Here is a 17,660-nt window from a genome sequence, read left to right on the forward strand (position 1 = left end):
AGAGCTGGAAAACTGAGGGTGAAACAAGCACAAAAGGAAAGATTTACTGAAGAGATGAAAGATTTGATTGGAGGTAAAGTCAAAAGTCAAAAAGTCAAAAGACAAAAGTCAAAAGTCAAAAGTCAAAAGTCAAAGTCAAAAGACAGAGCCACCTGAAACCTCTTACTCCTATTGTGGATTAGATAGGTGTAGGAGGGCGATTGGACCGAGTTACTTTATGATGCAGCACACCCCATGAAATTGCCAAAGAAACACCACATCACCCAATTGATTGTTTCAGATGTCCACAACTGTTGTCGACTCATTGATTCATTCCTCACGGGACCATTAGAACCCACAAATGACCAGCTCCCAACGTCAGTGGCTTCATAGCTCAGTTGGTTAGAGCGTCGCACCGGAATCGCGAGGTCACGGGTTCAAACCCCGTTGAAGTCCTGAATTTTTCAGGCTTCTCTACGCAATTGTAAAAATTGCGTTCATAACTGCGAAGATCATAGCTTCACTTGATTTCATATCCGCAGTTCATATATGATTCATTTCATATACCATTTCATCACTGTAAATTTCGAAACTTTGCAGCTGGTTGCCTGTGTAGCTTTTAAGAGGAGGGCTAAATTTTTTTCACAAGGTTTCTCTCTCGCTACGGTAGTGTTTCACTCTGTCTTGGCCAACTGGTTTCAATTTGTATGTTACCCCTGCATTGCGTACCAAATCAAACTATACTACTTTTGCTTGGCGACCTATCGATTTTATTTGTAAACACTACGCGATCTTCACCAGTACTTTATCCGTTGTCATAAGCCCTCTAGATGTCAATTGGCTGCAGAAACATTTACTTCTTTTGTTGCGTACGTAGCAAATTTGAACATCGCTTTAGGCTATTCAATCCTTGCAGTTTGTTTCTAACTCTTCCAAAACGTATCACCCTTTGCAGCGTCGAGAAAACATGACATCAGAAATCACAACTCGTGAACGTGTTTTCAAGAAGAAATGGAAACAACGAGCGGACAGAACACAAAACAATTTTGACATGGCATAGCACGAAGGCTACAAGTACCAATGGAAATTTGAAAGAGAGCGTAAGAATTTCTTCCTTGTGTTCTGTGGTCAAATAGGTGAACTTGGTATTCCTTAACATGGTAACATGTCCGTAACATGATATTCCGAGTAAACGCTTTAAAAGAGTCTTGTATCTTCTTAATGTTGCATCCATCATGGAAACAGCCCCAAACCCCCGATACTGTTCAAAGGCTTCCAGGTGCCACATTTGTATCCTCAAGAGCCTTAAGGCATTAAATCTCGGCAATCGTTTTGTCAAAACGCCAGCCTTTCAGAAAAGTTAATTTCAAAAAAGGGTTTTAAGGACCTGAAGAGTTTTTGGGCCTTCTGCCTCTGGACCACCTCCAGGTGCTTGCATTGATGGCCTCGGAGTTCGAACCCAAAGTACCTGACTGGCTTAGCAGGTGGGGTCGCTGCAGCGTCGAGAAAACATGACATCAGAAATCACAACTCGTGAACGTGTTTTCAAGAAGAAATGAAAACAACGAGCTAACAGAACACAAAATAATTTTAACATGGCATAGCACGAAGGCTACAAGTACCAATGGAAATTTGAAAGAGAACTTTGATATTCAGGTAAGAATTGCTTCCTTGCATTTTATGGTCAAATAGGAGAACTTTTCCCGTGTTTGAATCTCGATGGTTACCTGCTCTCGAGGGAAAATTTTCGAGCGAGAAGACATTTTATTTCCATATTGTTTGAATCAGTGAGGGGTTTCCATTTATAGCGTACTTAACATATTGGTTTAATTGTTAGCAGGGTATAGCTTTCGTAGGTTAAATCGTCTTTAATTGCAAAGTATCGTGTCATCTTGATATTTTCTTATTGGTTATGCGTGGATGATCACAACGTCCGAGATAAGAGAAGATGTCACGCTTGGCGAATTCGAGATACAAGAATTAAAAAACAACCTTTTTTAAGTTGAGCACCTCTTATTTGACTGGCTATTGATCAGTCGATACTAATCGTATTCGAGACTAGACGGTCTTGAATTAGACCCAGCCTTTCTTGCAATATTATCAACTTGTTCATTTAGCACTGAATCGCATTGTTGTAACGTCTGTAGACTGATAAGCTACTTTTCTTACTTTATCCACCACTGATGTTTCCAACAGAATGTGCTAACAGGTTTGCCATGCACTAAACATTTTATCTGTACAAGAAATCATAGCGGAGCTCAGGCGCGTGAAGCGCGCCAGCGAAGCTCTATGGGTAAGATTTTTTGGGAAATCTATCCATGCGAGACGTACGCCCGCTCGCCCGCCTGTACAGAGTATCGGGATGGAGGTGGGGAGGGAGGACAGACTCTAGGGAAGGGAGTGTTCGGGCAATTTTTCTTGGCGCGAAATCGCTTGGCAGCGTTGCATTTGGCAACCTGTTTTTCTGGCGGGAAATCATATTACTGACGAGCAACGGGATAAAGAGCAGGAAAGAGCGCAAGAGAAGAGGCAACGGAATTTGAGAAATTTAAGCGAAGAAAGCCTCGAGAAAAGCCGAGGAAGGACAAGAAGAGAAAATTTCAATGAAGAACACCGTCAAGCTGAGAGAAATAGAGCGAGAGACAAAACACTTATTTACAACGGCTAGCTTTCAGGTAATGTTTTCCTTCTTAATGTATGCCTCGCTGCCTCAGGTGTTTTGTAAAACTCGCTAAAAAAACGAAGAAGGCCTGAAAACGTTTGCAATTCCCTGTTGACAGATTTGCTTACTCGACCGCAATTTCACAGTCAAACAAAGCAGCTTACGACTGGACATCCATTTCACACAAAAAGCCTATAAATCGAAAGGTGTTAATTTAGAGTGGACAGTCGCCACAGTAATGATGAATTCAGCTCCAAAATAAGCAACTGTAGCGGGCCACAAAACCGCTGTTGTTGTATCGTATTTTCGGTCTTTGACCTCTTTAAAGCTTTGCTCTTATGCGCCGATCAACTCGAAACTTCAACATCCGCCCGGGCATTTGACTTTTGAAGATTGGATCGCTCAAATGCCCGCCCCCTCGGGACAAAATGGTGTTCAAATGCCCTACCCTATCGTCGAATTTGTCTGTCATACCCTACTAAAGAACAACGGCTCCTGTGGTCTAAATAAAGCTTGTGTATAAACATGCCAACACATGTTTCGTGACCTTTTATATGATAATTCCTTTTTTTACCAGACTTGAGCTACTACAAAAAAACAATTTTAATATTGAAACTATTAAAAGTGACTTGAAAATTGAATTTATCAAGTCGTACAATGTCAATAAGCAAGTATAAGCTGCTCTAACCCCGAAACATGGCAAAGGTTGTTTAACGAGGGACTTGTATACTTATCACCAACAGAGCCTAAAGTGTTTACGACTGCATGTATTTTAAATTGTCCAGTGTCGGTTGATTACCTCTAACAGAAACTTACAGCATTCAGAGCTTTAACAATGAAATGGAGGTGAAAACGTATCACATTGTATTCACTCTATAGTATGACAAAGACGAATTACGCCGCCAAAATTCCTTTGCAGAGAACTTTTGAACATCTTTTTTGTATGCCAATCGCTCACAAATGCTATTTCTCTTCCTTTAAACTCTTCCATCTCGTCCAAACAGGTGTTTTATCGCTTTTAGCGACATTGGCGCCCGAAAAAAAAATCCTAAGACTTCCGGTTCAATTTTCCCCACCCCACGCAGGCAAAGGTCAAATTCCCTACTCCCCGGACACAGAAGAACAGAAGATAGTCAAATGACCGGGCTTTGCCCGGAGGGGGGGGGGGGGGGGGGGGTGGGGATGTTGAAGTGAGTAGTGGCTCTTTGAAAATTTGCCGTAGAGAAGGCTGGTTTTGTGACGGGTGATACTGAGTCACAAAGAGCAAGATATCTTTAGGGATTTCATTCCTTTGCTTTAGCGCTGATTTCCTTTCTGCGAATTTGATGTCTGATAGGAGTGCCTCAATCAGACGTTTTGGATAGCCTCTAGCACGGAGACATGATTTGAATTTGTAAATGTTCTCTTTAAAAGTTGTTCTTGAAGAATTAGTGCGTAGAACTCTTAAGGGCTTTGCCCTTCATGAATCCTTTTTTGACACCTGGTGGGTGGCTGGAGGAAAAATGAGTGTACTGAAAGGTTTCAGTCGGCTTGAAGTGTGTTTTTATATCCATAATGGATTGATTTTGAAAGCGTTTGCTTTTGTATTCAACAGTGTCTAGAAAGGTGGCTTCAGTGTTTGAGATCTCAGCCGTAAATTTGATGGTAGGGTGGTGTGAGTTTGGTTGTGTGATGAACTTGTCTATATACGGTTTGCTGACATCCCACAACGAAAAAATGTCGTCAATTCATCGTTTCCAAATTATTGGCTTCATGATGCTTTTGCTCCAAATCTGTGTCTCAAGATCGGCCATAAAGATATTTGCAAAGGCAACGGCCATTTTATAACCCATAGCGGTACCGTGAATTTTTAGATGGTTCTTTCCGTTGAACTGGAAAAAAGTCTCTTCGAGTATGAGTCTTAGCATTTCTTTGATATAGTTTGTGGGGATTGGAGGGTTATTATTGTGAAAGTTTTCGTATGCTTTGCATACTGTAGTGATTCCCTCTTCCTGTGGTATACTTGTACATAGACTTAAGACGTCCATTAATACAAGGAAAGTTCGTTTTCCTAACTTCATCTCTTCAATGAAAGTGATGAAAGTCATTTGTAGTGTGCATTTTCTGTCGGAATAGTTGAAGACATACTGGACCGCTTTGTCTCCTTATGGTGGTGTGTCCTGAATGAAGCTAGGAAATTTGGCACTTGTTCCATGTGAAAATGTGTTGACAAGAAACGTCGAAGTATTCAAAAATAAAAAATATCAGTCACACTTCTGAAAGTAATACTGCGGGTTTAGACAAGGAATTTTTTTATCCCCTTTATATGGGCGATTATCCTCATTTTGGTAAGGATTAAACCCAAAAATATGTCCACTGTATGTAGGACATTATCCTTGTTTGGTTTTGCTTTGTGGCTAATGCCCCATGTTTCCCCGGGGTGGGGGTTTACAGTGACAGGTGCATTAAAAGCAGTCAAACTTTGCATTGGCGTCCTCATTTGCAATTTTGAGAAATGGAAGAAGTAGCTACAGAAAGGGCTTCCCGGTTTCGACCGCCGAAAAGTTAAATTCTGGAATGTTCTAGAATTGCAATGTAAACGTTAATGTTAACTGCAAAGAATAATTACTGAAATCCTGGATGTTAATAAACATTTATTTCTTCAAGTACTGCATTCGTTTGGAAATTGATTTCTAAAACACGTGTTTGAATCTTTTCTTTACCGGGTACCAAGGGCCATCCATGTGACCCAAATGAGGCGACATAATTGGTTAATTGCCTCATGCATTATTAATGAGTTTGACAAAAGTATTTCGTATACCGGTATTCTTTCTATCATAAAAGAATCATGATGCAAGTTTCTTTCGTGTTTTCTCTTACGACAGTTCTATTAATCTTTGAAAACAAAACCACCATGTCCAAATTGACAGTGCTCATTGTAGTTTGGAGCTGCAGTTTTTGTTATGCCGGTAAGTATGTGAAATTACTAATTTAGTTGAGAAGTAAAGGCAATGGACCGGACTAAGGAGTTTAAGGTTGTTTACCATTTCCAAGCAGAAACTCGTTGGTCCTAGGTTTGTTCAAATGGTAATCAAAAACTCCCGAATGGGAAATTTAGTTGGGATCGGCGTGTACCATTTACAAAATCCGTTCAAGATTACCGAGAGAGTCTGGAGGGAGGCAAAATCATAGGGGAATGCAAATAATAAACACGTTTTCCTTTTGGAAATTCCGTTTGGGAATTTTGGACTACCTTTCAAGAAATCCCGTTTTCTCCGGAAAATTTCCGTTTGGGAAGACCAAAATAGACTTACCATTAACATTCCAACCGAAATTTCCGGATTTTTGTGGTAAATGGTAAACAACCTAAGAAAACGAAAAAGGTCATAGCAACGACAACGACAGAAAGCGGGAATATCATTGAATTAATGAATTGCAAAAATGGGACGAAGTACACGTGCGGCATGAACAAAGTTGAGTAAATTCCGCAACCAAAGGCTACAAAACAACAACGTGGAATAAAGAGAAAGACTTTCTTACAGTGATGTGCTTGAAAGTGACGCTGGGGTTGACCTTGTTATACATACCTCCAAGCTTTTCTTACGTAAATGATGTTGCATCTCATGCTAATTAGTTGGAATTTACATAAGAAAAGACTTTACCATTTTCCTTTTAGTTCAAGTGTTCGCCAAAGATGCACATGGAAAAGTCTCATGGAAAGACACGCCATTTTGGAGAGATAGATCAGGTAGAGTTACATGAAAAAATGTTGTTATGGATGTCTGTTTTGCTTCAATTTGCATTTTAGAACTCGATGTTTTTATCTCCTGTAGTCGTTCCAACTCCTCAACCAAGAGATGTCGAGGCTTACAGGAAAAGAGGACAGAGTAAGTAAATGAAATATGAAAAAATACATTAAACTTAAGTAATAACACTTAAAAATAAGGTTCCCTCCAAACGTTGTCTTCAACGAAAAATACTTTAATTTTTAGAACATCAGGGAAATAGGCCATTTTACAGTTGTTTACTCAGCGACCAAGCCTATGAATGGCTGCGAGGCTGCCGGTGACCTTGCATTGATACAGACCTCACTGCTTTTATCATGTAAATTGTGTTATTGTAACGCTAATTAGTCCATATTAACATTACAAAAGCATGAAGGTTTGTATCAAAACAGGGTCACCGGCAGCCTCGCTTCCATTGCTAGGCCTGGTAACTTAGCTACAACTGTAAAATGGTCTATTACGTTGCCAGTCATTACTTCAATGCAAAGGTTCCTCTTTTTCTTGGCGTGGTATTGAAGTAAATCACTGCACAATGTCATTTTAAATTATTTAATTCAACGCCACTCTCACCGCTCACTGGTGCCACATAAAACCTGTCTATCAGGCCGAATAATTGTGTACGAGGTACATACTCAACGACACGAAAAGCATTAAGAAGTCTAAGAAGTGATATTTGTTTCGCATCGTCTCCTTAGTTTAAAATGAATATTGCGCTGGCACTTTCTTAATCACTGTACATGTACAGCTGTTTCGAGAAAGGTTGTCCAAAAGAAGCCAAAGAGCGTTCGCGACAATGCCGAAAGGTAGCATGGGACAGTATTCAATATGTAGCGAACGCCCAGAATCGAAGATGCCACGACCGTACAGTGAAGACTTACGATGGCGAGCTATTTGCATGAAAGAGTTCTTAGGATATAGCGTTAATGAAGTGACAGTACGCACAGACTTATGTTGAAGCTCTCTCCCGCCATCACGCTACCAAAACACGTCCAAAGACAAAAGGGTTCATTAGCCAAGACGTTGGCTCTGCACGTGCGCCACGATTTTTGATACATTTCTTAAACTTTCTCTGCGAAACATGATAATAAATAAGTATGGTTAAAGTCGTCAGAATTTTGCTTTCTCTCTCAATTCTAACCCTTTGTTACTAATTCATGGCCTGGAACATTTGACTGAATTTTGAAACTCTCTCATATCTCAATGTCAGTAACAAAACATGAGCATGAAATTCTAGGTGACGTTTCGATAGCGTTGCCGTCATGTTTTCGTTCACTCAAACTGACAGTTTACCATAATGGTTTTCGGCATTGTCGCGTACGCTTTTATGCTTCTTTTGGATAACCTTTCACGAAACATCTGTATACATCGACAAAAACCCTCACGACAAGGACGTTCTGGTTTTGAGGTAAATTCTGATATATTTAAACAACAACAACAACAACAACAACAAAAACCAAACAAACAAAAGAGTGGAGGGACACCAATCGACATACCCATCCACAATGGGCAGGCATTTTTTCCCCATGGGCCTTGCAGATTTTTTTTTACACATTTTTCTGGAGAAAAATGTTTCTTCTTTTGCCGGAAATCCCATTACTTGTTCCTCTTCTCCTCGAAAAGTTTATAACATCTCTCAAGGTCATTTCTACTCGTGTTTCGCGAAGATAAACCGCAGCATTAGAGTCATCGTCCCTTGCTTTTGGCGACTTTTTGCAGTTGAGGTTTAATTACACTCGTCAGAGCTTTGCTGACATAATTTTAATTTTTTCTCATAGTTCCTCACGTGTATCCGAAATTGATAAACCATGTGTATGTGGGACCTAGGCATAGTCTCAAAAAAGGTGAGAAAACAAAAAAAACTCAGTAAAGATAAAGTACAAAGTTAAGTTGCATTGCATGCATTTCAAATTATACAATTATTTTTCTTTTCAGAAAAGAAAAATAATAAAAAGAAGAACCTAATTGAAAGAAGTAAGTATCCAGTTAAAATATTTGCAATTTCGTCCATTTTGTTTACTTTTCTACTTCACTTTTTGATACTTTGGTACTTTCCATCATCAGTTTTCTTTTCAATGCCCGTCGGAGCCCAGTTGCCGATTTATTACACGAACAATAAAGGTACGAATCAAATGTATTTATAAGGAGTTTAAGCAAAGACGACGGCTACGGCTACGGGGACGCCACGAAGAAAGAATATTTATTCTTTGAGCGCGCGTTGGATATGAAATGGTAGGGAGTTTAAGATCTACGACGCGACGGCAGCGAAAACGTCACAAATTATGCATATTTAATGAGCAAAAACAATAGCTTTGCACGCTCTCCGCGTGCATTTTTCATTTTTGTACATTTCTTTCACGTTTTCTGCAAATCTACGACGTGAAATTACCAATTCTTAAGTTTTTCAGAGAACGTGAACACAAGGCAGCGAATTTGAATTTTCTGACGTAGCTTCAACACTGCACCTCCTAATTCAGTTCCTGGAAAGTTACACTAGTTTTTAGAAGTTAGATAAGCCAACATATTGACGAAAAAGATTAATTAACCTGAAGTTGGGATTTTAAATGACGTTTTCGTTACCGTCGCGTCGCAGATCTTAAACTCCCTGGTAAATAGCCTACGAGGCGCGTAGCGCCGAGTTGGCTATAACCACTTTCATATCCAACAAGCACGAATGGAATAATTGTTTTATTAAATTCCTTAAACTCCAAAAGTTTAGAAGTACGAAATACGAGCGAAAAAAGCCAGAAAATCCTAGCGAAATCGAAAAAAGTTGATGAAGATGCGATGTTGTGTAATACCTCGTGGTCAGACAGACGCAGGCTCATTACAAAAACATTTCTTACCTTCTCGCGTATCTCTAAGCTTCGAACGTGATCCAAACTTTCCACAAAAACGTTTTTCTTTTGCTTTATGCCGAAAGAAATTTTGCTTTCTGGCGTAAACGTTTTTAGTTTAGCAACGCTAAGCGCAGTCATTTACCATATAAGGTCAAACTAAGGTTGAGTGAACCAATCAGCGCACGAGAATTGCATTATCCGAGGTTGAGAATTTAATAATATTGGTTAAACAAGGAAAAGTACTCGTGCTGCACGTGCAACACGAATTTCCGTGCATTTCTCTGCCGTACTCCACAAAACAGCAACGTGAAATCACCATATTTTAGGTTTTGACGACAACGTGAGCATATAACAATGAAACAGTCATTTTCTGTCGTGACTTTAAAATCGTTTGTACCCATTCAGTTACAGGATAGTTCGCTTGTATTGTACAAGGTGAACAACACGGAATAATCGCGAAATACTTACGATAGCGCTAAGTTATATTTTGGACTGACGTTTTCGTTGCCGTAGCCGTCGTCTTTGCTTGAACTCCCTTATAACTCATAGAAACTTCCTAATTTACAACTGAAATTTCTAACCACCAGAACCCTGTTCTTTTCTCAGTAACAAAATCACACAAAAAGAGTACAGTAGCTTCTTCTTCTAAAGGTAAGAAAGTGATTCAAACTCTGGCGTTAGCGATCTGTAAAGGAAGAAATATTCTCCGTCACATAAGCCGAACTTATTTGCCGTTGTCACTCAGTGTCAAACAGCGCCCTGCAGTATCGATAAGTAGACCCACAGGTCAGCTAAGATCATATTATATATAATAAAATCATCAAAAACGTTTTCAGCATAGACCATAAAGTGTTTAGTTGGCGTTTTACTTGCAACACAAGGGAAATTTCTTTTGGCAATATATTTTTATTACGCTTATGAAGACTTCCACCGCTTGACAATTAACAAACAAGGAGATAAACACTTAAAGAAGAAATTACGCAGAGAGTTTTTCGCAGTCTTGACTTTTTAGAATGTATGAAGTTTCATATTTATGAACTAGTACCGCGGAATAAAATGAAATGAAAGTTGGAGGGATCATCCCAGTTAGTTGAGCATGCGCAACTTAAGCAGTTGAAAAGGAACAAGGCTCGAAAGGAATTCGAAGCCAGGAACGCGCGATTGAACTGCACTTAATCCATCAAGTGAGCTGTCTAGCCCGCTTGGAGCTGGTCACTTTGAGCGTTCAACTTGCTTATCCCGTACCAGGCGAATAAAATGACGGATTTTTTAGAATTTATCAAGTTCCACGAGTTGCTTCATTTGCAAGTGCTTACGTTTTTCAACTAACTGCAGTGATGTTTCCAACTTTGTTTCAGTTTTTCGTATTAACTGACATTGTGTCGTTTCCAACAGTTTACGATAATGAAGACAGCAGATATTTTTCTAAGATGCCAAAAGGTCCTTTCAGATCAAACACTTGGGGTCTTCAGCCGCAGCTTGGTAAGTTCCGCTGGCGGGGAAAAGGTCAAAGTTAGATAGCCAAGCATAACAGAAGGAGAATACAAGAAACCTACAAAGTTCACGAAGTTTACATTGACGAAACATCACACAAAAAGTTAGCGCAGTAATTTTTTGGCGCTAATCACTTTGTTAGTTCATATGCGTTCTTTGTTAAGGTGACGGGATTTTTACGAATTTGTTTTAGAAGCAGCAAATGAAGGGATTTTACCTGAAATAGAAACAAAGACAATAGCTGGACAAAATCTTCTTCCCACTGAAAGTAAGCAATAGTAACGGTTTTTAAAGAAATAATTCTGATGTTGAAAACATTTTTTTTTTCACAATAGCAACATTTTGGGATTTTATTAGTCTCACAAAAGTCTTTCTTTCTGCAGTGGAAATGAGGTATCATGGGATAGGAGGAGAGCATCTTCGACCTAGAACGATCAACAGATATCAAATTTTTAAGAATAACGGAAAATTTTTCAAAAGACCGTCAAGAACACAGGGCATTCTTAACGGTGAGATAAGTGTGACTATATGAGAAATTAAAACCCATTTTGCAGTGTTCCGTAGGCACAGTTTGTGCTCAACATGCCATCAACCACCAAGCCTTCGCATATACTTCAGAAAGGAATATAAGCAAAAAGCGGGACAATTTTCGGTAAATTTATCTTAACACGTGCAGTTTTAGCAAAGCAACCGAAACATTAGTGTATGCGTTTGTGGCTGGTAGAATATATTTTTGTCAAGTCTCCTTGAAGGCCTCCCAGCGCTTCTCGTCCGTCGATAAGTAGAGGCGCGCGCCTATACTGAATTCTACAGGAAGAATTTGTTCCCACACTTCTCATTTTTGTTACATTACACAGGCGCTGAATAGAGTAGAAGGGGTGCATCTTAAGCCCTCCGCTACACGTTCAAACATTGTTATAAAACATTTGTTGGATCAACAATGTTAGAACGTGTAGCACGCATGCTTGATGACGTGTTTCCAACATTTTTTGTTGGAAGAATGTTTTGATTTCGATCAAACATTTTCTCTAACATACAACAAATGTTGAAGCGTGTGGCCGCCCTTTCAACAATGTTGCATTGCAAAGACTAAAGTGACGTGTTTCAAACAATGTTATATGCGTATCGAACATTATTAGAACCGCTCTTATAAAAATGTTAGGTCGTGTTCTTCTTGCAATGTGACAATGTGTAGCTGGGGCTTTAAATTGACAATAATTGCCACCGAGGACGGGTGGCCCATTTGACACAACTAAGCGTTGGATTTTCGTTTGGAAGATCCCGTGTTCACAACTGACTCCGGACAACTGAGTAGAAATGCTGCCCTTGTAATTAAATCTGCAAACGGTTAAACTTTCTAAGTCTTCTTGGATAAGGACTTTAAGCTTTACAACACCGTGGGACGTTAAAGAACGCCACACACTGTTCGTGAAGAGTAGGGGTAGACCCTCTTTGTTGGTGGTTTCAGGGAATTGTACAGGGCCGATGTAGCTAAGAATAAATTCATCTGGTTAAAGGTTCTATTGAGGCTGTAAGTTCATCAAAGTGATCTGGTAACGAGATTGTTTCCAGTGTCTCGCAACACCCGGTATTCTTCAAGATGCCGCCGGAATAAGGGGATAGAGGAGACACGCACAACACTATTCAGAACAACGATTTTGTTTCATTTCCAGTATCGATCAATTCCAGTGATAATTCCGTATACTAACGATATTTAATTCTTTTGTTAACACATCGAATGACTTTTAAACGTTGTAGAGAATAATATGCGATCTTCTCAATCACTTCGATCGACAGCCTAAATGCAGCTGGCGATCACCCCTTTCTCAAGCGGCGATTTTCATCGGCAGCCGGCGCTTAGCGACATCCCTGATTGTAAACCGCCATGGAACTGCTGTGAAATGTGCGGTGTATATCTCGCATAATAAACACATAGCACTTTGAGCAAGCTCTCGCCATGTTGATATCATATTTTTTGCAGTTATCTGGTGACTGAACTGATTTCTGATTTAAAATGTTTTTCAGTTTTTAGACGGTCAAATGATAAAGAACAGATGAAAACAACGGATAGAAACCAATCATCTCAACCAGGTATGGAAGCTTTGCATAAAGCAGTGAGAAAAGTTGCTATTACAACGAAGACAACTTATGTTTTTTAGACACACTTGGGGCGCGTTCTATTGGGGAATCCGACGATGTTAAAATCCAGATCTACGGGTTTCTAGTGGAACACAAAACCTAAAAACGGATTTTGCGAATCGAAATCCTTCCCCGAAAAGGAATTCGGGGCAAAACCCGTTGAGTTCCTGATGGGAAATCCGAAAATCTGGATTTAGGATCGAAATCCCAATTTTCCAGTCGAACGCATGTTTTCTATTTTTTTGAGCACCACATCAAAAAATGTCTTCTTGCAATAGCCTTTCGTCAATCACGGAAACCTTATTTCGAGTGATCAGTCTCGTAAAGGTTGGGAATATACATTATACTCATTGGAGCCACTTTTCATGTGTCTACAAGAGAAAGTTGCATAAATTGTCCAGTTGAGTGCGATTATCGCTTCATCCTTACGAATATACATTGTATAAACTGTAAGGAAATGATTTGTAAAGTTTCAGTGGTCGACTTTAACGAGGTTTAGGTTTTGGGCACGCGCATTAAGTTTAGAGGTTGAGGTTTTTCAAGTGTACAGAAGACCCTCTCTCGTTCTTAAAGCCAAAGGCCGCTCTAATGACTCGATCGCAAAGCCTTCTTGGTTCGTTTTAACATAAATCCTGTGCCCAAAATACCAAACAGCGGCATTCTCTTGAAAATTATATTAAATGAACTCCGTTTCATTATCTTGTAGGTTTGAGACAAAACATCCTTTAATCAAGGATTTTGTGGTAGCAGTCTCTATTCTGTTTACATCAAGTACTTTTCTCATGTTTCATTTTTCAGTCAAAAATGCAAAGAAGTCAGCTCTACCTAAAGGTATTGAACAGAACTTTCCGTCTCCATGGTTACTATAGATGATACCACTCAATGCAGCTCATAAGGCATTTGTCGTCTTATGAAAAAATTGTAAATAAAATATCTATAAAAAATGATACTGCTGTTTTTTTTTTTTTAAACCCAACAGAGGCGAAACTGTTTTGTCATGCAACACTAATGTAATTTTCATCAGCGAAAGGTAAAACATAAGCATGCAGGCTCTTTAAGAGCGTAAAATGCTCAACATTTCTTTCACACAGTGCAAATAGCTTGTCTTATTTTACGAAATCGCCCCATTTTGGTTGAGATAAACAATAAATTCCTCAAGAGGACCTTTTGCTAACAGGGGAACCTGCAAGGGTTTATGGGTCCGCGATTGTTTTCACGCTAAGGCAGCTATGTTTTTTGAACTATCGCCTGACAAAACTGTCGTGAAGCGGTTCAGAGATTTCATCACAGATGGGAAACTAACCTTCTGTACTCGATTCATTTACGGCCGGATTTCGCTTGAGATGTAGGCATAAGAACAAGAAACTTCACTACAGTAACGCAGATGTGTTGTCTCGTTGTTAGTTAAGTGTCTTTTGTCCAACAAAAGATGTAAATGATCAAACTGCTACTCAGTTTAGCCCAGTCGGTAGACTTCATATGATACCGGACTAAAATGGTGCAAGACAAAGGAATTTCTGATTGGCTAGGTGTTGTTATATTGCTTTTGTTCTTTTGTTTTATGGACATTAATTATTCCGGATGCGGTATATAAAGACCAGAACTCAGTTTGGTAGTGAAAACCAAGTTATACCGATTGCCGGATTTTACTGGCACTATAAACCATTCCTAAGCCATAAACTCTGCCGTATAACTTGTGACGTTTCGTGAACAGAAAACTCATGAGAGTTACGTGTTCCAACCCTTCTTCTTCTTGTCTATTTTGGCATCAATGGCATAAATACATACATACATAGTTTATTCAAGATGCAAAAGCCTAAGGTCATCCCTATGATAATACTCCCCAACATAAAACAAGCAAAAAGTATTTTGGATTTCTTGAAAAGGAAAAACTAGAGGTCGACCAAATGAAGTTTCCCTGAATAGAAGTATAAAACATATATAAACTATGTACAATAAAATATACATAACATGAAAATGAAATTATTTACAAAAGAATTCCGTACTGACGATCAACAAAAACGATAGTTATAGTTAACTAGTGAACATTTAAAAAGCGCTTCAGTGCACTCTTAAAACGGCTCAGGCTCCCAGCCTCAACAATGGACCCTGGTAAGCTATTCCAGTTCCACACAATTCGAATGGAAAAAGAGTATTTATGTGAATTGCACTTAGCTGGCTTAAGGTATAGCTCATACGGGTGGTTTGCACGGGTTGAATTGCACTTGGTAAACTCAAAGAGATCGTCAAAGTTTAACTTGTTTATACCAAAAACGATCTTATCACATTCAACTAAAGAAACATATAATGAACGCGTTTCAATTGTAGGCCACTTCAGCTTCCTTAGACGATCTTCGTATTCCATCTCCCCACGTTTTTGCCTAAGAGCAAGCCAGGAAGCTCTTCGCTGAACTTTTTCTAACGCTAGTATATTCTTACATAAGTATGGACTCCTAACCGGGGCAGCATATTCAAGAACTGGGCGTACAAGAGATTTGTGTAACGTAGAAAATGTACCCCGATTTGACAAGCCTACTGTTCTGTGAATCAAGCCCAACAATTTGTTGGCTTTATTAACGGTCACATCGACAGGTTTACTCCAAGATAAATCCGAAGAGAATATGATATCCAGGTCCTTGATGACTCTAAAGTTTATCGTACTCCTTGTTCACCCCTACTTCACCGCTTTAATTTCGTGTTTTTAATTAATGGCAGGTAACAAACGAAGCACAAGCCGAGGTTCAAGGAACAAAATAACTTCCGAGATAGAGGATCTTTTGACAAAGCTCCTCATTGTTCTGTAATAAAGTAGTTAAAGCGCAACGAAACTATTTTGATCTTTCTCAACCTTTACATGCCTCGAAGTCCGAGCGAGTTTGAAGGTTGACTTTTGCCACTATATCTGTCCGGAAGTAACGCAAAATTTTAAAAGAAATGCGCAAATAAACCGGAAGTACAGAATACTTCGTTCAGTAACGGAAAAGAGAATGTAACCTGGAAATATCGATGGCTGTTAATTGCATTGCTAATTTTATGCTGGAAAAGTTTTTGAATAGCCCCAGAATAAGTTCACTGCTAGGTTATTATAACCATGCAGGTAGATGCTCCCCTAGATGAGCTCCTGGAATTGACGAATATAAACTAACGACGTTTTTGGATATGTGTGGTTTTAGAGACTTGGTTTTCACAGTCCTCAGTTAAAATAGCATAAAATACAAGCAGTAAAACTACTCTACCTTGATCAGAAAAAAAAGAGATTTATCTGAAATGTAAATTGATATAGAATACGTTCCGTCAATAAATTTTACAGAAAAACATTTGATGTGCAGTTGTTATTTTCTTTGCACTCCTGCGGGTGCACATTTAAGGACACTTTGAAATAATCGAGAGAAAGTTAGCCTCTGTACAGCTGCATATGCATATAGATACGACATATGTATGTACAGAGCTTATCACGGAGAGCCTCTATATCCCATACTTGGTTTAGGAGACAACCCTTCCCGAGATAAGATATTTATAGAACGCCTCCATTAGGAGATTCAGTACGCCCACTGTTGTGAAAGCCAATCAAAACAGGGCTATCTCAGCGTTAAGGGAAAACCTGCTCCAAAAATAGGTTTACTCGAGAAAGGGTTGACTCAAGGAAACAGAGATAGAGGGTCCCCTTGATGAACCCCTGGCAGGAACTAAACAAGGAATGAGTTTGATGTTTGCCTTGTGTAGGCACCAAACAAACAAATAAAAACCATGTTTGTACCCCAAACTAGTTTTCTGTGAATTGAACCCTATTTGCATGCAAATTATCTTCTTTTTCTTCGGTTTACGGTGCGACGCGCCTTACCGTGGCCACCTAACAAAGTTTTTTACAAACTGAATTTGATTGATAGTCACGCCTCCTTGCAAAGTTCGTACAGTTGTAAGTTGAATAGGCCACTTGCACTAAGAGGTCATGTGACATCGTTTTTAAGAAAATGAAAGTTACATGATTTTGCCTTCGAAACACTATTAGTGGGTCATCTCTTAAACAAAAAAATAGTGATTTGGTTTTTCAAACCCACACCATTTGCTTAAAACGAGAAAGTCCGTAGCTGGTCACGTGACCCAAACTTGATTTTTTAAAATGATGAATTACCGCTTTCTGACACAAATTTTGCACTTGAACTTCAAGGAAAATGTTGAAAAGATGATGTGGTAACGTTTATGGCACATCTGAACTCAACTATCAAACATTTAACAAGATACAAGAAAAAAGTAGTTTTGGCCGCCATGTTGGAGGGCAAGAGTATGCCCTCCAACATGGCGGCCCAGACAAATCATGCTACTTTGTTGAAAAATCAAAGTACCATAAAATATCTCCCTTAAATGCGTTTCCTCTCAAATTTCGCGTGTAAGATAATTTTTATGTGTTCTGTCAATTTTTGGCAACAGCAAGATTACAACTCGCTGTTTAAGGGAAGCATTGGTCACGTGACCTCTTAGTGCAAGTGGCCTATTGACGTATTTACACGTAGTGGTCAAATGTTGTTGGGTGGCCTCGGTAATATAAGGCGCGTTGCACTGTAAAAAGGTGGTGGCTCATTTCATGAGTCCGTGAACAGGTTCTTAAGACCATGCATTTTACACTTGGGTGCCCACCTCAGTAGCCTCTGAATGAAAATCAGCACGGAGGTGACCTTTTTATTACACAAACTTCTCTGCTTACAAACTACTTCGTTTACAAACTACTTCGTTTCCATTGGAACGTGATTTACTCAAAACAGGCGATGAGATCTCTATTAACTATAC

The 17,660-nt window shown here is 39.3% G+C and overlaps 1 protein-coding gene across 2 annotated transcripts; it reads left to right on the forward strand.

Annotated features, from left to right (window-relative positions):
- Positions 1–1,484: 1,484 nt before the first annotated feature.
- LOC138060191 (uncharacterized) lies at positions 1,485–16,235 on the forward strand. 2 transcript variants are annotated; one of them, XM_068905914.1, is made up of 14 exons: positions 1,485–1,635; positions 5,506–5,589; positions 6,297–6,368; positions 6,454–6,507; positions 8,181–8,246; positions 8,338–8,376; positions 8,467–8,523; positions 9,849–9,893; positions 10,638–10,724; positions 10,930–11,004; positions 11,120–11,245; positions 12,762–12,827; positions 13,674–13,706; positions 15,591–16,235. In XM_068905914.1, exons 2-14 carry the CDS (start codon positions 5,535–5,537, stop codon positions 15,677–15,679), a joined length of 864 nt encoding a protein of 287 aa, XP_068762015.1. In that variant the 5' UTR covers positions 1,485–1,635; positions 5,506–5,534; the 3' UTR covers positions 15,680–16,235. The 2 variants fall into 2 exon arrangements, with proteins under 2 accessions (XP_068762015.1, XP_068762016.1); XM_068905915.1 differs by lacking the exons at positions 13,674–13,706; positions 15,591–16,235 and adding an exon at positions 13,582–13,667.
- The last annotated feature ends 1,425 nt before the right edge of the window (positions 16,236–17,660 follow it).

This window comes from Montipora capricornis, chromosome 8 (genome assembly GCF_036669925.1).
Source record: "Montipora capricornis isolate CH-2021 chromosome 8, ASM3666992v2, whole genome shotgun sequence".
Taxonomy (NCBI): domain Eukaryota; kingdom Metazoa; phylum Cnidaria; class Anthozoa; order Scleractinia; family Acroporidae; genus Montipora; species Montipora capricornis.

Bases quoted from the DNA above. Each gene is read 5' to 3' on its own strand.
- LOC138060191 (XM_068905914.1), top strand. From the start codon at position 5,535: ATGTCCAAATTGACAGTGCTCATTGTAGTTTGGAGCTGCAGTTTTTGT. The intron at 8,377-8,466 runs GTAAGTATCCAG...TTCCATCATCAG, and splicing joins GAAGAACCTAATTGAAAGAA to TTTTCTTTTCAATGCCCGTC. The intron at 11,246-12,761 runs GTGAGATAAGTG...AATGTTTTTCAG, and splicing joins AACACAGGGCATTCTTAACG to TTTTTAGACGGTCAAATGAT.